Here is a 15086-nt window from a genome sequence, read left to right on the forward strand (position 1 = left end):
TGAGCTCTAGAGAGACTCTGCTGTGTCTCACCCTCCCTCTCTGAAGGGCTACTCAGAGAAGGAAGAAGGGCTGTCGGTCACAATGTAGGCACAGATGAAGGTAAGGGACTAAACAGAATTTATTTCAATGGCCCAGCTTCAGAGAGCAAGAATCAGACACACATCCCACTAGGTAGTCAGGGTCCTCCAGGCTCAGTGCAATCGCAGATGCCAGATCCACATCACCGTCTGGTTTAGGCTTCTTCCTCTGAAACATACAAAGGTTACATCAAACTGGTGAATTGCTTATGACTTTCAACACTTTCACTCAGATGTGAAACCATTCAGATCCTCAGAGGACTAACAGGTATTTTCTTCAGTCACCAACCGGTGAAGCAGGTGAGAACGAACCTGGAGCATCACTCCTCCCTGGGACTGCTGGCTAGTATCAGGGACTTCTAGCACCTTCCTCGAGACATTTCTTTCCTGCCCCAACTCTCCTCCCCAACCCCGTCATGTGCTCTAAAGGCTCTGGAAGTGGCTCCTGGAACTAGACTGAATGCCATACCAACTGAAGCCTCAGGGAATTCCTGGAGTTTTCCATTGAGGTTAGAGGACTGAGGCTGCAGCGCTTGGGCCCCAAACAGCCCACAGCTCACGCCAGACTTCTGAGGGAGGCTTGCCACACACCTTCTTCTTCCTCTTCTTCCTCCTCCTCCTCCTCGTCATCCTCATCGGAGCTGAAGGTGCCGTCGGGCAGGCTGTAGACACGGATGACCTGCTTGTTGGGGTCCTTGAGGATGAGGTACTTGCCCTCCTCCAGCTTCATGCAGATGTCGATGACGCAGCGCAGGATGCCCCAGGCATTCTCCACGCTCAGGTTGATCTGACTGGCAAACTCGTTGGGCTTGAACTGCTGAGTACCCAGGATGACGTGGCGCGAGGAGTCTTTCACGTGGTACCGGGACACGTAACTACCGGGGGGAGGAGTATTAGGATGGGGTTCAGCCGGCACAGATCACAGGGTACTGGGACATGTAACTGGGGGGAGGCGGGTAGGAGTGTTACGGTGGGGCCCGGCTGGCACAGAGACACAGCTGTGCCTGGGGCTGAGTTATCAGTTAAATGGTGGCCTCGTGCTTGTCCCAAGAAAAGGGAGAAAAGGGCAGCCTTGGTCTCCTAACCCGAAGACCCCTCCTTTCCACAGATGAGCTCCCGGCTCCTGGGCAGGAATCTCACCCAAGCTTGAGGTACTCGGATCCGGCCAGCAAAGCACAGCAGGTCCAGCGGGCCAACTTGTAGCTGTTGTTTTTCAGCTCGGTGGCAATGACGGCCCCTCGCTGAGAATCAAGCTTCTGTCGCCAGTCAACGCCGTTACAGTGCTGTGGAAGGAGGGCCCGGTTACAGGTGCCAAGGTACCATGCTGCCTGTGTACTGCTGGCCCCTCTAGTAGAGAAGAAGGTTCCTAGTGGGGACCAGGGAGGGGAAAGCCCACAGGTAGAGCAGAAGGAAGACATCATCTTTATACTGTGTGGCCCTGCTCTTGCAGCATCTGCTATCCTGGAGTCTGGGGGAATCCTGAGTATAATTACCCAGGATCATGCTACCTCGTGTCTAAAGAGATTCTGCAGATGGAATCAAGGTCCCTTAAGATAGGGAGACTATCTGAGAGGACCACACACAGTATAAAGGGACAAGGCCTCTGTCCCTCCCTCACACAGCCTGCCACACAGCTGGTGCTCAACAAACTGTAAGTCCTCTCTTCACAGGGTCTCAACCAGACTAGGACACATACTCACACATGTTAGAAACAAGTGCCATACAAGTGTTTATCACATGTGGTGTGGAGAGGAAGAGTTTCACAAGGGAGTATGACAGCTCACCCATGGAGAATACTGGCAGAAGCTGGAGTTAGGGGGATCTGAGAGCGACAGGGAACAGACGGTTTAGTGTGGAAGCCCGCAGAGGGAGGGGAGGTCAGGCAGGTTTAATCTGATGGAGAGGGAGTTAGGGAGGTCAGTTAAGAGACAAATGCAAAATAACAGGCATTATGAGTAGGGTCCTGAAGTAGGGTGATGTCAGTGAAACCCAGGGCTGGGCAAGTAGACAGACTGAGCCTGACAGCAGAATTCAAGGGTGCAGAGGAGGAGATGTTTGAGGCTCTGAGCCTAAGAGAGCAGGAGAAACGACAATGATGGACAGTCAAGCCAGAGGGAACGACAAATGAAGACACTGGAAGGACAAAGTATTTTAGAAAAAAACCACCACCAACAAATACCAAAACAAAAACAACAATGATGGAACAGGAGTCAGAAGAGATTTCAGGAATCATTTCTGGGGTTCAAGAATGAGGCTTGGGGTTAGGCTTAACTCTAAGATGGTCCCTGGTGGCCCTGCTCTTGCAGCATCTGCTATCCTGGAGTCTGAGGGAACCCTGAGTATAACTACCCAGGATCATGCTGCTGCTGCTAAGTCGCTTCAGTCGTGTCCGACTCTGTGCAACCCCATAGATGGCAGCCCACCAGGCTCCCCCGTCCCTGGGATTCTCCAGGCAAGAACACTGGAGTGGGTTGCCATTTCCTTCTCCAGGGTCATGCTACCTCGTGTCTAAAGAGATTCTGCATATGGAATCAAGGTCCCTTAAGATAGGGAGACCATCTGAGAGGATCACACACAGTATAAAGAAGTGACTGTGGCAAAAGAGTTGCATAAGGGACTGACCCTAAGAGGAGGTGCCACTGGGGGGTTAAAAAGGAGGGGAAACAGCAAAGGAAACGTGAAGGCAACTGAGAAACGTGCAGGACCAGATTATGGCAGTAGCAGAGGGCACAGTCACACAGAACAATGTTCCTGGGAGGCTGTGGTCAAAGTCCAAGAAAAGGCCACTGGTTCAGAGCTAAATTCGCAGCAAACCTTCCAGGGTGCTCTCAGCAGGTGACAGAAGCTAAAGAACACCTGAGGAGTGAAACCTGGTGCCCAGAATGCTAATCCCTTGGCTTTAACACAGGCGGAGCACAATGGCCCCCGACCTCCATCTCACTGGACGTGCGTTCAACACAGGCCTGGCCTTGCTGTCCTTCTACCAAGACTCCTTTATACTACACACCAGTGACTAGGAGCACGGCCACACATTTTAAATTCAGGTGTGTAGGCCAGGTACTTTCAGAAAGGATGTCAGTCACATCCTGGCACACCAGCCTGGGAGAACAGAAAGAGAAGGAAAAATGAAGGATGTGTATTTCTTTCAAGATGCCCCTCCTGAAAAGCCAAACCTGAGATAATCTGAGAATCTGAGTTCAGTAAGAGACGAAGTTGAGAAAAGGGTGCCAGAAGGTTGAAAACCAGGTAGGGGCTTCCATAAGTGAAATAATAGGTCAAAAAGGAGAGCTGCCCGACTTACAGGAGACCTGCCAGCCCAGCTCATAAGGAGAGACTGAAATCACACTTGCAGAGGGCGGAAGCCAATGGGTGGTTGGAATGGACAGAGACAGAAAACACCGAGGAAAGCTAATCACCCTCACAGATGGTCTCTTCCTCAAAGTGAAACTAAGTAGGGGGAAAACTCAGAAGACAGAAAAGCTCTGTAAGTGAGGCAAGGGGAAGAGACACACAAGCTGCAGGCACCAGCCCGGGATATGGTGCCCCGCGTGCCTCACCCTGGAGTCCCACTCGTTGAGGGTCTTGATGTTGATGAAGGACACCTCCCCATTGGCTCCGGTCATGACGCCATCATGCTCACAGCGGACGATGAGGTCGATGTCGTCCCCAAGCTTCCACCGGCGGTAACTGCAAGGAAGAGGGAGCGCCTCTGGTCACCTGAGGTCCTGGGCCCAGATGCACCACCACACAGGGCGGGGGCACCAGGGAGGTGACATACCGGTACGCCACAGAGGCGATCTCGTTCTTATCCATGTCGTCCTCCACAAATGGGTTGGGGTTGGGGAAGTTGTATCTTTCCTTCCCCTGTAAAAATGACACAGGTGTCATGAGACAGGGCCAACCTGTTGCCAAGGCAATCAGCCATACCCTGCACCTCTCCTTTGTCACAGCTCCGCCTGGGTCCCTAGAGCTCGAGGGGGCTCTGGGCACACTTCCAAGCCCAAGCGAGCACCCCGTGGGTCACGACAGAGAAAACAGCTCGAGTTCACCCTGTGCTCAATGTTTGTGAAGCACGAGCTTCTGGTCTCTTGTTTAACTAGCACAGCGCCCCCTCCTGTTGTTTTCCTCCAAGGGACTCACAATCGTCTGTTACCACACGCATGCACGCGTCCTGAGCTCACCATCCTTCCTCCTCCACTGTGTGTCAGTCGCTCAGTCGAGTCCGACTCTGCGACCTCACCAACTGCAGCCTGTCAGGCTCCTCTATCCATGGGATTCTTCAGGCAGGATTACTGGAGTGCATTGCTATTCCCTTCTCCAGAGGCTCTTCCCTACCAAGGGATCCAACCCAGTCTCCTGCATTGCAGGCAGATTCTTTACCATCTGAGCTACAGGGCAGATCTTTCTTCCTCCATTATAACGAAGTTCTCTAAGGGAAGGCACTCTGGCTGGCTGGCTGCTGCAGCCCCAGCTCCTAAGCAGTGCACCTGCATCTGTGCACAAGGGTGTCCTGGTCATATATTTCAAGGAATCTTCATACTGTATCTATATGAGACAAGTATTATTCAAGTATTCTAAGTTTACAGAGGGGATTCCCTGGTGGCTCAGGGGTAAAGAATCTGTCTGTAATGCAGGAGATGTGGGTTCCATCCCTGGGTCGGGAAGATCCCTGGGAGAAGGAAATGGCAACCCACTACAGTATTCTTGCCTGGCAAATCCCAAGGACAGGTGAGCCTCGCAGGCTATAGTCCATGTGGTCTTAAAGAGTCAGACACAACTCAGCAACTAAACAATTTCAGAGAAGAAACATGACTGGCACCACAAAGCTAAAAGTGGTGAATCTAGGGCTCAAAGTCAGGCCTTCTGACCTCAAAGCACAAGCTGAGATCTCCTCTGTGACAAGCTGGGACCCCCGTCTGTCCTGTCTAATCCCACAACCCAGAGCTGACGACCCAGTACATGCTCAGTAGAGAGCAACTGGGGTCGATGAACTGAATGCTCCCAGGACCTCACCATCCTCAGGCACTGCTGGGAGAAGTTGTGGTTGATGTAGGTTGCTTCCATGGCCAGGTTGCGAGGCGAGTTGAAGGAGTTACCTTCATCTTGAGGGGGTTCGTTGGCTGTCTCACTCACTGTCAGAAGGTCTGCAAAATCGGCAGCATGGTCACCCACCCATAAAACAGTCACCAAAGAGGTGTAGGGCCCCTTAGGGAGATGTGGCGATTCAAATGACACAGGCCCTTCCTCCAAAGGACCGCTATCTGTTAACCTGGGTCTCCTGAGTGGGGGTGGGTGGGGTGGGTTTCTGGATAACCTGAGACACTAACATTAAATTCTGTCACAACCACATCTGTTTTTGAGTGACCTGGTTTTCATTCAATGTGTGTGTGTACATACACATGTGTATGATACATGTGCGTTTTTTCCTTCATAAATATGCTGAAGTAAAAAAGGCATCAAGCCAAAGAAAAATGTCAAGTATGTACTAAAGGTGGTATGGACAGATGACAGAAGTCAGGAAGATGCTATTCAAATGAATGGAAACACGGTGTTGGGGCGCCACGAGGACTCAGAAGCCTGCTGCCCTCTGGCAGGGATACTGCAGTGACAGCCCCTTCCTCTATCTCTGAGGAGGCTGAAGGGGATTCTGATATGGCTGTTGGTGTTTGTGGGAAGACAGAACACCTTCTACCCGTCCTCTGTACCTGGGAATGGCTTTGGACCAACAAGGGACACTTGGAGCCTCTGTGTTGTTCCCAGACAGGCTTCTTACCAAAGTCAGAGTTGTCCCTCTTGTCAAAGAAGAGCTTGGACCCGACCCTCTGGACGACGATGTCCCAGGAATACACAGAGCGGGTGCAGCTCATTAGCGTGGCCAGAATGGCATCGGTGGCAAACACGTTGCCCTGAGTCTTAGCCAGCTGCAAGGAGGACAGCAGAGAGATGCGGCTACTTTGGGGCTCACCTGCCCATTCACAGGAGGTGAAGGACTTGTCTGTAAGGAGCCCTCACACCCATAACTACACCTCTGGTTGTCTGAGCCAGGCTCCTGGGTCCAAGGAACTGCAGTTCCCAACCACCAGTTACACCCCAACACTTACGGTCCTGTCAGCAGAGTGCCTTCATTTTCACCTAATCCTAATCAATTCACAAGAGTCTTATCTACAGAGGCATCTGAGGCCTGGTCGGTTCATACAACACCCCTCCCCTCAACACCCCTCGCCGCATCTCTGCTCTCTCTGGGGCCTCAGCAGTGGTATTGCAGTGCTCCCCTCAGGTGAGCGTCGGGCAGGGGTGCCCACCTTCCGGATGACGGGGTCGTCCGTGGTGGTGACGGTGTGGAAGATACGCTTGATGCTCCGAAGCGGCTTCTCGCTCCGCGTGGTGATGCGGTCAAAGGCCTTGTCGTAGTACTCCAGGGCCCCACAGCACTCGCTGAGGGGAGAGCATGCAACAAACGCCAAGTCAAGGGGAGCAAGACTACCTACTTCTTTGTTACACCACGGAATCCAAAGTCTTATCCAAAAGTCAAACACATGAGAGACGAAAACAGTCTATGACTGGACTCTCAGAGCTCATGCAGGGCCTGCCCCGTCAGGTCCTGAAGTGGCCCCACGCAACAGTGACCACAACTGATCCGGCTGAGGACCACACTCCCCGCCCCACTTTAGAGACAGGGAGAGAAGCAGTGACAGAGCCCCTAGCAGGCGCTGCCTCCTGGCTGATGCTCCAGCTCCCGCTAAGTTATGTCCACCCACTGGCCTTCTGAGATAAGGAGCTCTTTGAACATCAGGAAAAGCATCACCTCTCCTGAAGAACTGCAATCTTTCTCTTTCTACCCAAAGAGCTACAGAACCCAACCTTCTCTTTTGCTCAGGATTTCAGGAAGCTGAAAGAAATCTAGAGTTTTAATTAATAGGAAATTTCTTTCTGCTTTCTCCCAACAAGAGTTCTATAACTTTTCTTGCTCACAATGCCAGGAAGTTGAAAGAGAACTGAAGTTTTAGCTTCAGTAAACCTCTTTCTGCTTTTCCTGCCACAGGCATTGATTTTTTTAAAAACTCGTCCGTTAATCTTAGGCAATGTCTTTGGAAATGCTAGGGCTCAGGCCAACAGTCATCACCAGCTGGTTCACACACATTAAGAGCATGATGAAGGGTAGGAAAAGATGCCACCTACATGTCCTGGGGCTCTGACACTTCCAAGTACCGCATCTTCATCAGCTGAGGGAAGTCCATCTCCTCCTTTACCTCCCAGTCGCTGCGGACTTCCACCGAAGAGTCTCGGGGCTTCTGTCAGGAAAAACCGTTGGAGGGGAAAAATGACAGCCAGCGCGAAACATAAGCAAAAGGCAGGTAACAGCACAAAGGGCTTTTACTCAATACATATATCCAAAACATTGACATGACAGGCTGGCTGTTTTCTAACAGCGCCTCTGTATTTCTCCTGTGTCATTATCTGGTTATTTCTGCTGCTACAGCAAGCACCATGTCCAGCAACTGTAACTTCCACACTGTACCTTCACTCTGGCTTACGCACGTCTTCTACTCGCACAACACCCACATAAACACTTTTAGAGGAATGGCAATGGTGGCACCATGCACAATACCCTCAAGTAAAAACAACCCTGACGTTCATCAATGGTGCAGGGACAGACGAAATGTGGCCTATCCATGTAATGCAGCATGGCACTGAAGAGGGATGAGGTGCTGACGTGGGCTACCACATGGACGAGTCTTGAAAACATGACGCTCGGTGAAGGGAGCCAGCCACAAAAGATCATTCTGCTCTGCTTCCATTTATATGAAATGTCCAGGAGGTATCAATCCAGAGACAGAAAACAGAGAAGGGGCAGTCTAGGGCCAGGGAAAATGGCTGACTGGTAAGGGCTTTTTGTAGAGTGATGAAAACTTTCTGACACTGACCATAGTAGGTTGCAGGACTCTGTGCATAAACTATGAACCACTGAGTTCAGTGGGTGAATCTTAAATTCACCCCATCTTAAATGGGTGAATTGTATAGTATGAGAAGTATATCTCAATAAAGCTGTTATAAAACCAACCACAAAAATCAAATTCCTGGACAGAATTCTGATATGGATATACCACCTGTGATTTTTGGTCCCATTTCTGCCTCACTCCAAATTGTTTCTGGAATTTTTTCTGCAGTCGTATGCGTTCTCTGGAAAGATAGGAAAACGGCTTTTAGTACAGATTTTCAAGGAAAATAGAGGCTTAAGAAAAAAACAAAAACCCAGATAAAAATGGCGCACATTAGACATGCTAGGAGAGGCATATTGCCCCCGATATGCCAGTATATGACCAGTATATACCACTCCATCTCTAGAGGCAGCCTCAGCTGGGGCAGGACTGACCCACGCAGCTCCGGACACTTACAGGGCCCAGTGTGCATGGGGCCCGGGAGCTGGACTATGGAAGATGCGCATCGAGGTGAAGCCCCAGGACCACTTCCTGTGTGCCTCAGTGCTTGTGTCCAGTGCAGGCAGTTTCCTGTCTGTGGCCTCGGCCATGAACAGCTCTTGGAGGACGACACCGGGGCTGAGACAGCAGCTTAACTGGCTTTGGGAAGGCTTTCTGGTTGCTCGTAATACCGGGGAAGATGACTGTTCTGCTCTGGCCTCCTGATATCAGTGTGGTCAGTCCTGGAAAAATAACTTGTTTCGGCCGGATAGGCAGCTCACCTCTCCTTCTGCTTGGCGCTCTTAGGCAGGGTCTGCAGGTTGAATTGCAACATGTTCCGTCGATCTTTGTCTCTGCGGAGATTTCGCTAGGAATCAGGAAAAAAACATCATGTTAAAATCTTGGGAGATTCAGCCAATAACTGGCAGTGCCTAACGGGATGCTGTTAGAGTAAGTTTATGATGCTGAAGCCCAGTTGCACATTTCACTCTGTGCTTTTATAGGGTCAACACCCGGGGTTTTTCGGTTGAGTAAGCATAGGCCTACCTCACAGATACTTTGGGTCTGGTTCCAGACCACCACAATCGAGTATCATACTGAGGCAGGTCACACAAATGTTTTGCTTTCCCAGTGAGTATATATACTATACACCATACTAGAGTCTACCAGTGTGCAACACTGTTACGTCTTAAACAATGTGGTTATCTTCATTAGAAACTTTATTGCTAAAAAATGTTAACCACCTTCAGTCATTAGTAACATTACTGCTCACCACAACAAATATGATAATAATCAAAAGTCTGAAATATTGTTATGACAGAGACATGAAGTGAGCAAACACTGTTGAAAAAAATAGAACCAAAAGACTTGCTCAATGCAAGCTTGCCACAAACCTGCAATTTGTTAAAAAAAAAAAAAAAGCTGTTATCTTCTTTTTTTCTTTTACTGAAGCACAATAAAACTGTTTGTACTTGGAATCAGCTTAGACTCATATCCATGCTTCTACTGAGGCAGGCTCACTGGCTCTTATCAGAGTTGCTGAGTTTGCCTCTTTATGTGAGAGGATGCAGCCCAACTGGATCACCTACTCAGTAAACCCCGGACAAGGCAATTACTCGAGGCGACATTGACGCACGTTGTTATCCAGCACATATAGCCATCCTCAGCATAGATGTCCTAGCTACTGGTCAACAGACAGCTGGAACTATTTAGAGGCATTCCTGGACTTGGTACCCATTTACTTTAGCACAATTTGTCACTAAAGAGCTACTTGGGATTCACTGCTGCTGCTGTGCTGTGCTGAGTCGTGTCTAAGTCCTTGCGACCCTATGGACCACAGCCTGCCAGGCTCCCAGGATACTAGATCTTCCTGATCCAGGGATTGAACCCGTGCCTTGTGCATCTCCTGCTTGGCAGGTGAATTCTTTACTATCAGGAGACCTGGGAAGCCCATTAATGTATTACGGGATTCATCAGGAGACCCACAGTAGCATGCTTCCCCTCATCAGTACTCACCATGGTACCACTGTAACACCAGGTAACAGCCCCAAGATAGTCAGACTGCTGGCTCTTGACTTACCTGTGCAAATCGCATTCGATTCCGCTGGTAGGCGGTCTTCTGTGTACGCGCTGTGTCCACCAGCTGGAAACTAGTTTCATCCTCCTCATGGAAGTAAGCATATTGACTTCCACCTCCAAACTGAGAGGAGTACTTATCTGGAGGCAAAGGTGACGGCATGTAACAACACTACCTACAAACTTTGTAAGTACATAGTAGTCTAAAGCCCGATATTTACAGTGTGGTCTCAGGAGCCACCCCATCAGCTGGCAGCATCTCAGATGTACAGACTCACAGCTCCACCCTAGATCCACTGAGTAAGAATCATCACTTTAATAAGATCCCCAGCAGATTAATATGCACATTCAAGTTTGAAAAGCTCTGGTCCAAAGAACTTTCTAAGTCAAGACAGAATCTGAGGAACTCAAGACAAGCCTATTTTGCACTCTGCCTTATTCTCTAAGAACAGGAGTTACGGTTTACTCTCTCAGCAGAGGCAAGCAGGTGGTTACACATGTCATCAGTGTCACCAGCTGGTGCCCAAGGCAGGCGTGGCTAATGGGCTAGGACTGGCTTTCTGGCTGACCTCAGACTCAGACAGTCTTTAACTCAGAATTCCAGGGAGCCACTCCCAGCTCTCTTGACTAGCGCAGAGGAGAAAACTAACTTCTATTAGGATCCTAAAACCAGGAGTTTTAGAACTGGGATCCACTGACTGGCCTTACAGGTTCCGTAAATCCCAAGTAATGAAATACAAAATGGGAATGTGTTCACCAGATTTGTAAAAGGGGCCATGGCTCCCCAAAGTAGGGGGGAAAACCTACTATAATATGCTGAACAGTCTAACTTTTGAGGCTATTTACAAAAGAATGGATTGTTCCCACAGTCCATAATAGGCCCCTAAAAATTATGAATTATCACCATTTTGTTCCCATCCTAGAATGCTTTCAGGTGGAGGTGACTAGAAACACTAACAATCCACCGAAGGCCTGACTGGGGCAGGCAGGCAGGCGGAGAGAACTTACTTGTGTATCTCTTGTCTTGGTATGTTGCCCCTGTCCAGTCTGCAACCTAGTGAGCATAGCAAGGGAAGGCAGAGAGCACAGGTCAACTGGGCAAGCGTCTGTTGACCCAGAAACCCCCTCCTCCCAAGTGAGGATACAGTGTGTCTGCTAACAAAGTGTTAGAGACTGGCTCAGGATGCTTTGTAAGAGCGCAGCTCTCCTATGACCACTGGAAGTAGCCAGAGCTTATAACCATTATCCTTGTGAGAGAATAAAATTGAAATGAACTTGGAGCATCAGCTGCAGCTTAAGAGATTCAGACCCCGCTGACAGGCAAGCACCTTTCCGAGTCGATCTCCTTTGCTGAATGGCTGGTAGGGCATATCCCGAAACTGCTCTGGAACCGCACAGGGACCCCAGCCTGAGGGGTTGTCCTGGATCACGGGTGTCATGAACTTTGCCATCTTTTAAAACCTTAAAAATACAAATAACAAAGTAACTCCATGAAGAAAAGCCTCAAAAATAAAGTCTTCCATTTGAGGTAAGCTAATACATGAATGATAAAGTTAAAAAAGCAAAACACAAAACAGAACCCTCAACTGTTGAGCTACTCTCCACTGAATATCTTCCTGTAAATAATAGTGTGAATACTTAAAACTCAGACGATTGCTAACTAAATTTATGTATCATAGCTCACTGTTTTTTTTTCACTGTACTATCTCTGAAATGAGCCTGCACCTTCTAATTGATGAGGTGTCATATCACATCTGGCAACTTTTCTTTCTTAGTGTTACATGAAGAAATTGTGCTTCTTGAATTCAGTGTTGTCTTACAGATTTGATGAAATGTAATTAACTTTTTTTTAGTTTAATAACCAGGTTCCAGTTCTCATTCACACCTTCACCAGACATACAATATTTAATTCCCCTAAACCTCAGTCTCTTTATCTGTAAAATAAATAAGATATTGTTTTATTCCCATCAGAGGATCACTGTAAAAGCTGTATATATTAGTTAACATATGTGGATATAGTTCCATTGTAAAACGCCAGACACTTACTACTCAGTCTTACAAAAATATATTTACACACAGTACCAAGAAAAAACAAAGGTCCATGAATATATCCTGAAATGCAACCTTCCTTTGTTGTTCTTCCAATTTTCTGTTGTCAGTGCAAATTCTTATGCAGGGCATAAGAGTCAGGCAGAAAGGCCGGCAGAAGGTTGGGGAGGCCACCAGAAGCCTTCTGTCATGAAAGTGGCCTAACACAGCCAGTGTTCATAAGCGTTATGAGTACCAGGCATGTTAGTGCTTTCCACGCATTAATTCATTAACGCCTCTCATCAATCTCCTCCTGCGGTAGGGCCAGTATTAACCCCACTTTCCAGATAAGAAAACCGAGGCACAGAGATATCAAGAAATCGCCCAAAGTCACAACACTAATGGATGAAAATCTGAACCCTGGAAAACTGGCTTCAGAGTCCACACTTTGTGTAAGGCTAGTACTCCTCTCAGGAAGAGTAAAAACCAGGGGCTCTAGACAGGTATCTGCCAAACAATTCCTACCCATGCATTTATCCTCCATTCTAACCCCCTGAAAATGCCCAGAAGCTGAGTTCCCAGGGGAAAATTCACCACACAAATATTTCCAGAGTCTGGGGAGCAATCAAAGAGCAAAGGATACTAAATTTATGAAACTCTCTTCATTTTCCCATGATGGGGAGAGTCCCTACAGAGGTGACACTTGAGTGATCCAAAAGGGCATGAACCTGGAAGCCCCATCCTCCCACCTGAACTTAAATTACACTAGAGGAAGCAGACTGAGGGAGAGTGTGGTGGTCTCAAAACAACATACCCTTATATATTACCAGGGTCCTACAACGTGTCAGATGCAACACCACTAAACCCCTAAGACCCCATTTTAGATATAAAAATACAGTTCAGCCAAATCAAGCAGCTGATCTCATTTCAAAATAGATTTGGTTTCTAGGGTCATCTGTCTTAAGTGTAACACTCTTCCCATTATTTTACACCTGGACAGCAGCCTGAAAAGACCCTGGGTTTCAGATCATATCAATAACACAATAAGATATCTCCAAACACACTTTAAAAGGGGTGGAAGGAAGTCACTTGGTTTCAAGGCATAAAATAAAAAGTAGGCAGAGCACAATGTAACCAATCAGTTCAGTTCAGTCGCTTAGTCGTGTCCGACTCTTTGCGACCCCATGAAACACAGCACGCCAGGCCTCCCTGTCCATCACCAACTCCCGGAGTTCACTCAAACTCATGTCCATCGAGTCGGTGATGCCATCCAGCCATCTCATTCTCTGTCGTCCCCGTCTCCTCCTACCCCTAATCCCTCCCAGCATCAGACTCTTTTCCAGTGAGTCAACTCGTCGCATGAGGTGGCCAAAGTATTGGAGTTTCAGCTTCAGCATAAGTCCTTCCAATGAACACCCAGGCTTGATCTCCCCTAGAATGGACTGGTTGGATCTCCTTGCAGTCCAAGGGACTCTCAAGAGTCTTCTCCAGCACCACAGTTCAAAAGCATCAATTCTTCGGCGGTCAACCTTCCTCACAGTCCAACTCTCACATCCATACATGATCACGGGAAAAACCATAGCCTTGACTAGACGTAACCAATAGGGGCAACTAAATCTTTCAGTTGAAACGGAGTGACAGCTGTACTGGCTACAGGTACAGGATGCGGAGGCACCAACGGGGCAGTCATAGGGAGAGGCTTGTGGCTGGCAGGTCATGTACTGTGCACGTTCTCGCAGCCACTGCAGATCGTTTGCCAATTCCTGGGGGGTTAGTTTGAAATCAGAGATCAACCAACTACATACCAGCCTTCCATTTCACAGGCAAGAAAAAGAAACATTTAGACTGTGAACTCCTCAGAGCAGGGCCGAACATCGCTCAGTTTGGCACACCCAAAAGCCCTCTCACAGAAGCTCAGGAAACCGTGGGGCACTTTAAAAGACCCTGAGACTCAGCGGGGTTAATGGCACGTTCACATCAGAACAGACCGTCGGTGGCCGCTAAACGGACTCCAGGGCAGGAGACCTCAACCACAGGCTCTGCCCCGCACTGGGTCGGGCCTGGGGGGGCCGAAGGCGGATTCCTGCCCCGCCCAGCGGAGGAACACGGAGGCAGGAGGGGGCGTACGGAAGTCTCTTCCGGTAGACCCCCGAAGGCCAGGCGCAGCCCAACTCTGCTCTGGAGGTCCGCGGAAGCGTATGGAATACGCTGCTTACCTGTAACGGCCGTAGCCGGCCCCGATGGCGAGAGATAGTCTAGGCTGGATATCGCGCCACCGCCTGAGCTCCGAGGAACCGGGAAAGAAGGAAAGATGCGCGCGCAGCGGCCGGTACCGTAAACATGACCGACGGTGTCGTAAACTGCTTCTTGGCTTCCTTCCGGTTCGACAGCGGAACACACGAGTCGTAAAGCGAAGGCACATCCGGAAGTTGGTCACTGTTCTTTTCGCGGTATTCTTATTAGCCTTCGAGGCTGATAGACACCGGAGGATGTTTACAGTTACGTCATGGGGCATCCGGCGACACTCCGAGAGTTTCAGGTTTCTTGAAACGTGGCGGTCTTGCAGATGGAGTTGGAAGCGGAGACTGGCTGATAGCCCCTCTATCTCCCACAATGCCTTGCGGACCGCTCTGGCCCCTCTGTATCCCATAATGACCCGCGGCTCCTGCCTTCTTTAAAAGTTTCGTGTGGTTCGAGTTTCACCGTTAGGGGGAGTTCGAGTCTCTCAGGCAGGTGTTTGTGGCCACTCGCTGAGCTTTCAGCGGTTTCGGAAACAAACCAGGAAGTGCAGAAGTGACCTAAGTAGATCAGACTACTAGTGTAGGGGGTCGCTGCCAGAATTCAAACCATACCTCCACAGTTCTCAGACTTTCTTGGTTGACAAAGATTCCTGGAGTGCTAATTTGAAAAATGAAGATTTCGGATCCCCTTCCATAGACTGTTATACCAGCGTGGCTGAGCTGGAGCCCAGGAACCTGCATTTTA

General features: G+C 49.2%; 1 protein-coding gene across 2 annotated transcripts; it reads right to left on the reverse strand.

Annotated features, from left to right (window-relative positions):
• Positions 1–101: 101 nt before the first annotated feature.
• On the reverse strand, positions 102–14472 carry EIF3D (eukaryotic translation initiation factor 3 subunit D). 2 transcript variants are annotated; one of them, XM_055394288.2, is made up of 15 exons: positions 14318–14472; positions 11402–11534; positions 11082–11127; positions 10078–10214; positions 8780–8865; positions 8187–8259; positions 7258–7367; positions 6381–6513; positions 5852–5999; positions 5092–5222; positions 3857–3942; positions 3636–3765; positions 1219–1361; positions 670–953; positions 102–247 (listed from the first exon to the last, which is right to left on the reverse strand). In XM_055394288.2, the coding sequence occupies exons 2-15, from the start codon at positions 11522–11524 to the stop codon at positions 234–236; spliced, it is 1644 nt and encodes a 547-aa protein (XP_055250263.1). In that variant the 5' UTR covers positions 11525–11534; positions 14318–14472; the 3' UTR covers positions 102–233. The 2 variants fall into 2 exon arrangements, with proteins under 2 accessions (XP_055250263.1, XP_055250262.1); XM_055394287.2 differs by having other exon boundaries at positions 7258–7370.
• Positions 14473–15086: the final 614 nt, after the last annotated feature.

This window comes from Moschus berezovskii, chromosome 6 (genome assembly GCF_049115385.1).
Source record: "Moschus berezovskii isolate FMDL1 chromosome 6, NW_MosBer_1.0, whole genome shotgun sequence".
In the NCBI taxonomy this organism is placed as follows: domain Eukaryota; kingdom Metazoa; phylum Chordata; class Mammalia; order Artiodactyla; family Moschidae; genus Moschus; species Moschus berezovskii.

What these genes read in the sequence shown, in the direction of transcription:
- EIF3D (XM_055394287.2), bottom strand. Translation starts at nt 11,524, where the DNA reads ATGGCAAAGTTCATGACACCCGTGATCCAGGACAACCCCTCAGGCTGG. An exon ending in ATCGAATGCGATTTGCACAG is followed by an intron (nt 8,866 to 10,077) that starts GTAAGTCAAGAG and finishes CCTGATTCCTAG; the next exon opens with CGAAATCTCCGCAGAGACAA. An exon ending in GAGGGACAACTCTGACTTTG is followed by an intron (nt 5,223 to 5,851) that starts GTAAGAAGCCTG and finishes CCGATTTTGCAG; the next exon opens with ACCTTCTGACAGTGAGTGAG.